The 10,875-nt window shown below is 38.4% G+C and overlaps 1 protein-coding gene across 1 annotated transcript in view; it reads right to left on the bottom strand.

The window, feature by feature from the left end:
• TM9SF2 (transmembrane 9 superfamily member 2) overlaps positions 1 to 9,270 on the bottom strand; it is a 51,997-nt gene extending 42,727 nt beyond the window's left edge. Inside the window, exon 1 of the mRNA XM_019756917.3 lies at positions 8,910 to 9,270. Within this exon, the coding sequence (XP_019612476.1) occupies positions 8,910 to 9,080 (171 nt within the window). The 5' untranslated portion in view covers positions 9,081 to 9,270. The remainder of the gene's footprint in view (positions 1 to 8,909) is intronic.
• Positions 9,271 to 10,875: the final 1,605 nt, after the last annotated feature.

Below are 10,875 nucleotides of genomic sequence, written 5' to 3' on the forward strand. Positions count from 1 at the left end.
TTCAAGGGCATATAAATTCAAGGTAAAAGTTTCTTCCATTTCAACCCAATGGATGAGGCAAGAATTTCTGCTCAGCCTGTGATGTTCTCTCTGAAGTTTCATGGTACATTTTTTGGCCACAGGATTATAAGACCAAGAGAGAAAATCCTATTCTCATTTTTTTTGACTTCTCTCATATCTCCTCTGAGTTTTAATATTTCAAAACGGAAAGGTCTTAATCTTTCGAATCACCTGTCTCCTTGATCATGCCGGCTGCTTTTCTCAGGACCTTGCCCTACACTCGTATCTTTCTTAAAAAGTATGTCATGGAGAATTACAGGCAAAATTCAAGGTTTAGACATCAAGTTTCATACAACATGACATTGTTACTTTTCATTAGCTCTTCTGGCCATAAGCATCATTCTTCAATGACACGCTTCACCTCTTTCCTATGTTCTGTAACTGATGATGGATGAGCTTCGAGCTCAGCATCTCAAAAATGTAATTTTTTTCTTTTTCAAATATATTTTCTAAACTTGTCTAGGACCAAATTACCTTATTACTTTTTGCTCTCTCATATAACTTTAAGAGAGCTTCTGGAAATATATTCCCTTGGCTTTACTTTGTGTTACACATGGGAGCTTAATACTATTATGTATAGGTTGGTGCAAAAGTAACCGTGGTTTTTGCAATTATTTTTAACCTTTTAAACTGCAATTACTTTTGCACCAACCTAATATATGAAACATTTCACATTCATTCTCTGCTAAATTTAAGATCCAAATGAGCCTCAAGCACCTCTCCTGGAAGTCTGTCTTCACTTTTACTATCCCCCATGGATCTATTCTTTAACCCACTCTGACCTTAAGCTAACCAACACCACTTTAAATTCCAATTTAACCTTTTTAAAAAACAATATTGTCAAAATGTTAGAAGTCAAACTCACCGGTTCCCTCTAGGTCTACTGTAAGCCTTTGAATAACTCTATGTGCCAGGAAAACTTCTCTTCCAGAAACCAGTCTTTTGTTTATATAATTTAGTATCATTGTAACTGATCATACCACACTTTACTCCATGTCAGTCAATAGCCCGAAGATTCGTAACACCCTTTCCCTCCGTTTTCTTACTTGCATATTATTAGTTTTTAGCCATCTTCTTGGCATTTTATCCACTATCAAGTCCCCCTTAAATTTACCTTATATAACAACTTTTCCTGACCTGGTGAAGCAACTTCAAACTCTACTTTTAGTAGCAAAGGTGTTAACAACGCCACAAAACAAACATATATTTTGGCCTTACTTTGTGCTTTATAAGGATGTCCACAAATATCAAGGGCTGTCCATAGAATTATCCAACATTGAACCCCCCCCAAAAAAGAAAACCCCAAGAAACAATTGTTACAAACCTTTCACCTAAGACAAAATGAATTTTCACACACAGCACGGAACTAGGGAACTTGACTTCAGGGTGGAGACAGCACTGAGCAGACTGCGGGGCTCACAGCGAATACCAGGTCTACTCTTGATACAGCTGAGCTCTTACACAAGTAATAATTTTAATGTGAGAAATGAATAAGATAATAATAAAACAGAAAACACAGAAGCTGGTCCACAGGTGGTAGGCAATGGCTGTTAAGTTAAATGACTAAATAAACGTAGCCATTATTGTCTATTATTTTAGAGAAACTGGACATTCCTGAATCTGAATATGTATCAGTACAAGAATAACCTTGAGGGTTCTATGAGCAGCGCTCCCTCCTCCCCTTCCATGAAAGGGCACTAAGACAGCAAGCCTTCTGATCTACTGTCTATGCCTATTCATTACTCCCTTCTTAGCTATTCGTCTAGGGAAGGGGAAGAGAATAATTATCAAGTACAATTCTCATAACAACCTATGAGCTAGGGATTACTTGCTGTACTTTAAGACAAAGAAACAAGTTAAAAAACTGGACTGCTGCTTCACAAAAAGTAAATTCAACTTTTGCTACCATCACTTTTAATTTCTGCTGTTCTGTCTTCCACTTTTCTCCCTTCTTATCTCTTCTGACACTTTTCCACAGTTACTTTTAGAGGAAGGTTAGTTTATCATTGATATCACCACTAAATTACGGACCTTTTCCTGATGTTCAGTGAACTAATCAAAACACACTGTGGAGTCAGTTCATCTTGGCTATTTCTGTAGCACTTCATTCATTCTTCGTTTTTTAAATTTGTGAAAATCTAAAAATTTAAGAATCGTATCACTTAAAACATGCTAAGAAGTGTAAATTAAAATTAACGATACCTTTAACATAGAATAGAGCAATTTACATTTGTAAGTATGCTACATTTACAATACTCAATTTAAAATATTGATCCTCTAGTGAAATAAGGAAATTTTCATAAGTATTGTAAGAATGAGATACTCGTAGTAATATGGCAGTAGAACAAATGTTAAAAATTGAGAGAAAGGAGAAAGGAAATGCTACTGCTAATGAGTTTATGTGGTTTTGAGGAAGGGCAAAAGTACACTAGACATCATGGCACTCACCCCTAAAAAACAGAAATACGAGTACATACACAGATAAAACAAATAGGGAAAAATATAAACAACTGTTGGCTCTAGGGGGTCTCGGTGGATATATGGGTGATAATTATACTATTCTTTCAAATGTTATGAATTTTGAAAATTGTCACAGTAAGAGTTGGAAAAAGAAAAGGCTTTAAAATTAAGAGCACACTTTAGTCTTAGGAAGTGACAGAAGCCAAATCAAAGAAGTAAGAAATAAAGATAAAAGAGTAAAATTTAGAGTGGCAAAAATGTTCAAGAAGCAGGGAAGATGACTTCAAAAGAAGTATTAAGTAGGGGAAAACTGTAGAATTTGCAATGTGTGTGAAAACTGAGGAATAGTAACAATAACAAATGCTGAAAAACCAGGAGAAATTAATTCAATTATCATATTTATTTAATGTCCACACTAGACATTGTGAGTGATATAATACAAAACACATCAACACTTGTCTTAAAGAATTTATAATTCAGATGAGGGAAAAAAGTGACAAAGCTGTTTATATGTTCTTGGGGCACCTACTAAATCTCTGCGAGATTTAATTTTCTTATCATTAAAATAGCAATGTGCTAAAAGAGGACTGACAGTACTTGATTAATTTTAAGGTCACTTCCCACTCTAAACATCTTTATTCCCCACCCAAAAGTTAATTAAGTGCATCTCCTTCTGGAAATCTACCTTAAACACAGACAGCCAACCCCAAAATATCACTGACATAACTTGCAAGTGCCTTGAAGGTTACTTAGTTTCTTCACATCCCCACTTTCAAAATGTCCCAAAGTTATTACAAGCATGAAAAGTTGTTGCAACATTGAACGTTTTATGGAAGTTACACATAAATCTTAAAGCAAGACTATAAATTCTAAAGAAAGGTTTATACAAAAAGACTGATTACAATCCACCATAAGAAATTTTTAATGGAAATGGTTTAGAGTTCTATGGTCTCCATTCTAAATCCTTCTCCTCCCAAGTGTACAATTTTATTTCTAGTCCTAATCCACCCATTTTACATCTGATCCTCAGCTTTGGTCACAACTACACTCTGTTTTATTGCTTTAAGGTACACAGGCCATGTCACAGGGCTACCTTTTTTCCTATTTCCTCATTCCTGTGTTTCCGCTTTTATTATACTACCCTGGCTGCCCTGCCATCGGTCTCCCACCACACCTACTTTTGGTTTTCAAGGCGGAAAGAAATCTCTGTGAAGAAATGTGACTTTGTACAAGGATCAAGGCAAATGACAAGTGACAAAAGGGTCTGAGATACCAAGGCAGAGCCACAAAAAAGAAAAACTATGAAAGCTTTAACTGTTAAATACTGGAGAAGTCCACAGAGGCAAAAATTCTGAAGAACGGAAATCTTAACGCAGACATAGTAAAAATGCTGGTACACACAAATGGACGGTCATGAGCTTCGAGTTATTTGACCAGCAATGCCCAGAAACTAATCTCCTAGATGCTAAGGTTCTTCCTCTCCCCACCCCACTGAAAAATAAAATTTTAATTTTAGACTCTATCAAAGAAAAGAATATAAAATCTGACTACTTAAAAATCGATTCCACAGGCAAAGAGCTTTTTGTTGAGAACTGTATTGCTTGTGGAAGGCCCGGACTAGGAGCAGCAGGGATTTCCAGAGTAAGGCAGGAGGAGGAGAGGGCTCCGCGTGGAGCTTACAGCAGTGCTCCCATGGGAAGAGCCCAGACTTGGGATTCACACGCTGGGTTTGCACCTTGGATTCACTACTTACAGGCGATGTACTCTTCAGAGTTACTATGTCTTACCCAACTTCAGTTTTCCCAACTAAAAATCACAGGTTTGTTCTCAGGATTAATGATACAATTACCATTAATAATAATAAAGACTACAGTTGTGTTACTTTGTGTGTGCCAGGTATATAATAATAGCAAAAGGCAATAAATAGGTTTGACAGTTGAGACTAAGAAGAGCAAAGAAAATTATTTACAAATTTCCTCGAAAGGCTTTCATGGATACTTAATTTTAATGGCAACAGAGAATCACCTTGTAGAACACATTTAAAGTAGCTACAATTAACTGTAACACTTACTGAGAAGACACTGACAGAAAACTGCAAAGAACAGGAACTGGGTTCTTAAGGCTAACAGTACAGGCCAGTCTCTGGAACTCACTTGTGTCTGCGTGCGGGGAGGGTGTGGGGTCTGTGGCTTTGTTTCCGATGTTCAAGTCTACACCTTTGGAAGGGCTTCCTTCTGTGCAGAGCCAAAGGCAGCAGGACACTATTTTATCCGTATCAACCTTGCTTGCTTTCCCAATCCTAGCGCTCAGATCACCAGTATGAAGAATAAGTTTTAAAATAATTTTGTTCAAAATTTTTATTTTTGAAAGCAAACTTTCTAACTCAGCTCCATGTACTTTTTCACCAGAAGGAAGAACAACAGTCGGAATATGAATTTATCACAGTCAAAGTCATTCTTTCTAACGCCAGATTTCATACTTGAAATATCAGTAACCCACACACCATTGACTAGTTTCCAGAAGCTAAGAATCAATGCTCTATTATTCTAGAGAAAACTATGAGAATGTGACACTAAGTATCAATCAATCAATATATATGTCAGTTATATTGATAAGTACACATGTAAATGATATTTTTTCTTTAGATATTTCAAAATCTTCAAACTATTTCTATGGTAAAATGAAAACAGGTAGATATACATTCATACTTGTGTCTGTTCAGAGCAACTTTTAGAACTGTTTTCTTAAATTTGACTTATTCCATATTTATAGGAAACTGCTCCCCAAATAATAGACACGCCACTTATTGAAAGCTTCTAAAAATAAATGCCAAGAAAGTTAAGTTTAAAAGTATGATTCTGATTAAGTTTCCCTTTTGTCAAAAAGTTGTTAAACTAATTTATTTAAATATTTTTTTCTTTTTTTAAACCACTAGTGGGTCTGTTTGGTCATTTTTCCTTACTGCACAGGAAAACCTTAATCTTTCATCTAAGAACATGATCTATATGCATCAAACAATTAAAGAGTGGCAGATATTTTATAGAGTTTAGTTGTTAAGTTTGAATTCATGTTGACAAACCAGTAATTACTTGAAATTTAAAAGCAGCAAGGGTAAACTGCTCACTAGTCTTCAGCTATTAGCTATCAGAATGCCACTCAGCACTCTTAACACTCAATCTAAAGCTAAACAGCATGTGGTAACTAACTGAAATTGCCAAAACTTTTACAAAGTAAATGAGAACTGCACATTTTACCCTGTGAAGATCTATTCCCAACTAATCAGAGCTTTATCCTACTTATTGCAGTCAACTTATTGTTCCTCGATTTTAAGAAAGTAAAATGGATTCTAGAGGAAAGGAATACTATGCTTCAATCCTTTATTATTATGGTTTCAAAAACTAATAAGGCAAATAAAAGAAAAAAAATTAAAAGACAGAGAAACCTCAATAGCAATGAAAGTAATAATGCAGCATTAAAAAATGTCTTATGTACCATCACATAACTATTAAATCGATAAATAAAAGTTATAAAATATTGTGGAGACACAGAATCATTTAGCTAATGGCATTGTAAATAAAACCTATCTTTCTTGAAAGAACCCTGGCAATATTAACTAAAGCTTCCTGCCTTTGACCTAGTAATTTTATATTTGGGAATATGCGAGTAATTCCTGCTAAATACATTCTCGCAAAGCTATTTATAATAGAGAAAAATTGGGATCAATCCAAATGCTCTATAAGCAAGAAATGGTTAAACAAACCATACATAGCACACTAACAGAATGAAATACTATACAGTCAATAAAAACCAATGAGAATGTTCACCACGTTGATATTCAAATGTACATGTAATGTACATGTAATGATAGCATGTAAAAGAACAAAAGTTAACTCACAGAATATAGTCACAGCACTTATGACGGCTAAAAAGATCATAAATGGAAGTCAGAGCAATATTAATATAATTTTATGTTCACTGAACTTTGTCCCTCTGCCAGTGAACTGAAAGTAAAATATTTTGAGCTAAATGCAGGATACGCACGCTACAGTACATAAATTACACTTATGCTGAAGATATCCATACTCATTTCATCTCTACACTTATATGTTACAATATCACAAATGATGTTAAATACTGTACTTTTCCGCTAAGAAATGCAAAATATCTTTAAAGGGGACTATATAATAAGCAAATACGATTATCCCTATTTACAGATGGAAAAACTGATGGAAACGATCAATGATCTGCCCAATTCATCCAACTCCTGATTCCCTACTCCAACAGCATCTTCTAGAAATAATTATTCCCACTTCACAACTCCCATTTTTAACTTTTAAAATAAGTCCCTTCAGCTTTTCTGAACAGGATACACAAGACTATCCTTCTTAACAGATATGGAATGGATGAGGAAAAAAACTGTTAAAACCCTGATTGAAGCATGAAATTTTAAACTGTTTACTGTTTTCCTCCTTTGAGAGGCAAAGAGAATACATATTAACATTTACTTCAAACTCCCTACACCAGTTAGTCATATTGTAGGAAAAAACAAAAACTGTAGGAAAAAACAAAAACTCCTAAAAGTACATCTTTCTTCTCATCAAAGAGTTGTTTCCATTGACCAAGATGTGAAAGCAACTGGCAACAAAGATGAAATCCAAACATTTCGGAGAAATTATGTACCTTTGAAAATTAAAAATGCAAAAGGACCCTCTGAAATTAACCAAAAGGTAACTGAAAAGTACTACTTAAAGAAAAACCTGAGGAGAAAACAAAAATCATCTAACTGGCAGACCATCTGTAAATTTCTGTCATAATATTTTCTTAAGTTCTTCTCAAATGTCACTTCCTTGCTGTAGCTTTCCCTGAAGACTCCAATCCACAGATGTTTCCTCATTTGTGTTTTAGAGCACTTTGGACATGCATCTTTTATAACATATCAGATTTCAATAATCTGTTCATAAACTCATGTCCTTTACTTTGAGGTTCTTAGAAGACAGGGATGCATTTTTATTTTTATTTTTTGTCTCTAAAGGCACTAGGAATACAATACACGATTGCTGTTATATTTAAAGACCAAAATATAGGTTTTAAAGGCCGGTTACTAAAATATTTAATGGAAAAACCAGTGTGCTTGTGACACTAGCTGCCCCTTCCACCTGGAAGCACTATATTCTTTCAGTCAGAACTGAAAGCTGCTTGCACTGCAGGGTATGAGAGTTACAGTTTCAAGCGCTACTGACCTGAGTAAACCTTAAAGATCCTTAGACATTTTTAGAGATCCAAGTTTTTAAACAGAAACTGTAAAATGCTATGAAAAGTTTAATAGCTTCTTTAATGCCCTAAAATAAGCTCAAAATTAACAGCTACATAAAGCTGGCAGATATAAAATAAACACCAGCTTTAGAACAAAAATCAAACTTAGTAAATAAACCTATTTATAGATTGTAAAAGTTTGCTGAACGATTACTTGAATTGTTAAAATTATTAATGGTTTCAAAGAGATCCTCAAGCCCCAAATGTTAAGTTTCACCAACTTAGAATAATTGTGTATTATAGCATATCATCATGTCCTATGCCGAATAACCTAAAACCAGGTTACTTATGTCTCTTTTACTAGCAGTTAAACTGAAAACCTTGAGTATGAAAGTCTTAAGAGATCAACGTTTTCAAGACTTGCTCTAGGAAGAAAATGCCATTTTCTCCAAGTGTTTAAAACAATGTCAGAGAAACAAAATAGTGGGATCTTCTATATTTTTTGTATATTAAAAAAAAATTTTTTACACTTGAAAGCTAGAAATTACACAACTTAGAGATCCAAGTCGTTACACAACTATTAATGCGGTTCTGGGTGTTATATTTCACAAATGACTAAGTAACAGCTAAACGTGAAGTTAAAATACCGAAGTCCTGGAAACAAGCTCTCATAACCAACCAGGAGTTCCGGGAAAGTAGAATAAAACAAGGAAGCAATAAAATAAAGTTATTGGAAGACCTCCTGGTCCACATACTTGGAGTGCGTGACACGGGGCTGTGAGTGAGCACTCGCAGTAGTGGAACGCTCGCTGCTGACACGCACGCTTCCAACTCCAAGGAAGCGCCATGCACACAGACACAGTCCCTGTTCCAGGAAAACAACACAGTTGCTCGTGCAACCTGGCCCGCCAGACGGGAGGCGAGCCTCACCGAGGCCCACTGGGTGCGACAGAATCTACATCTCCACAAGGGCCGTTCCAGAGCCTCCGACCCACAGCCCGGCCGAGCCGAGCCGCTTCTGCAGACACTCGACCCCACTCACTGCTACGCCCCCTTCCCCTCGGACCCCAGCTTCCCGGCAGAGGGAGGTTTCCCCTACCGACAGTGCACCCAGAGGTCCACCAGGCCTCACCCACCTTGCACTCATCGCTCTTTTTCCCTTCTTCGCAGAAGTTAACCGGCGCCAGGCCAGGCAAATAGAAAGCGGCGCCCCGACGCGGGCCCGGGGCCGCCCCCAGCAGGAGCAGCGACAGCAGCAACAACCGCGGCCACCGAGGTGGAAACAACGCCGGCTGCCTCGCGCTCATGACGGCTGTTTCCGGGAAACGGCAAACAAGCCGAGGGGGTGAAGAGGGGATGAGGGACGGGGAGGATCGGAGACTGCAAGGCCGCCCAAGCTGAGGGAGGCCAGCCCCGCGCCGGACAGTTCCGGTTGCGTTAGGAGACACCGCTGGTCCCGCAACAGAAACCGAACCGGACCTCGACGGAGCATGCGCAACGCCGCCTGCACATGCTCAGTGAGAGCGGCCGCAAGCACCCCCCCCCCCCCAGGAGTTTCCGGGAGGGAGTGTAGGGAAATCCACTTTCCAGGTTTTCAGCCGGCTGGCTGGGTGGTTGCTGGGAGAGAGATTCCGATGCTCGCGTTCCTTTTCCAAATTCCGATCTCGAGCTCCTTTGGGGCGCCACGGAACGTCCCGCTTGCCTGGCCCCGCTGGCTTGTTGCTTTGTCTCAATTTCTCTGAAACATGTTGAAGTTTCCTCACCACGCTGCCCGCAGCCCGCCAACCCCTATTACAGAATTGGTGCTCCAAAGAGTACTTGCTGATGGAGGCGGACTTGGTGGTGATAAGAAGTTTGGTAAACTCCTGATTGAGAGCAGGATAAGGAAACAAATGGGGAGGAACTGGCCTAAATTCTCAAAGAGACAGTTACCCAGAGGTGCCTGCACAGACAGGTTCCAAGCATTGGATGCGGTGGCGCATTCTTGCGTGGGACAATGAATGCACAGAACAAACAAGACCTCTTTAAGAGTGAGTGGGAAAGAGGTGGGAGAGAAAAACGGGAGTAGGTGAATAAAAGATAGTGTTTACATTTCTTTGCAAAAGGAGACGTGGGCACACCCTAGAGCTCATTGAGGAAAGTAGTCCTAGTGAAATAGAAATTTGCTATGATTATCCTTCAGCAAGTTTCTGTCACTTTTCCTGTTGAAGTGACGTCATGTCCATGACTGTATGTGCACATAGGTGTGTGTGTGTGGTGGGGTGGTGGTGTGTATTTTGTATTGATTTTCAAGGAGAAATTTGCTTTTGGTGGTTTGCACTAAGAGCTTCAGCTCTGGAACAGTAGTCATATGACCTTGAGCAAGTTAATTAATCGTGACAGGTAGAGAAAACTGGGAAGCAGAGAGAAAAGAACATCCATCTTTTTAAGGTTGCTGTGAAGATTAAAATTTTTTTAAAGTATATGAAGCACTGAACACATTGCTTGGCACAGAAGAATGGCAACCATTTTTACAAAAGCCAACCTCGCAGTAGGAGTATCACTTCCCTCGCCCCCACTAGAACCCTCTCCCTCAAGCAAGTCAGGCTAAGGAAAAGGATTTCTGATATTCTGTACTTGAAGTCATGAAGATTCCCACTATGATATGAAGAAGCAGTTTCATATCAATTTAAAAAGGGGAGGAAAACTAACATTTTTGTTCACTAACACCTATTTATCTGGCACCATTAAATACTCGACCTTCACTGTCTCACTGTCTTCACCCCAATTCGTTCCTCCCCCGTTTTTCCCACTTCAGAAAATGGCATCGCGGCCTCCCTGCTTCTCAGGCCCCCAACTTTGGAGATAACCTAAATTTCTTCCTAGCTTGGAATTGGAATAACTACTCAGCCTTTTGACATGATAGCGCCCAGAGGGAAGCACCCACAAGCCAAAATCTTAGTTGCCCAGGACCACTTAGTGTAACAGCCTCTCAGCTTCCAGTCTTGGCAACTTTAAAATCTTTACATCCCTTGACAAGGGGAAAATTCTGAAATGTCTTAAATTACAGCAGGCTGGAGGGTGGCAGGAAGAGACAAGAGAAGTTAATCAGTTAACAGCTAC

This window comes from Rhinolophus sinicus, chromosome 16 (assembly GCF_057876585.1).
Source record: "Rhinolophus sinicus isolate RSI-liver-muscle chromosome 16, RSI-T2T, whole genome shotgun sequence".
In the NCBI taxonomy this organism is placed as follows: domain Eukaryota; kingdom Metazoa; phylum Chordata; class Mammalia; order Chiroptera; family Rhinolophidae; genus Rhinolophus; species Rhinolophus sinicus.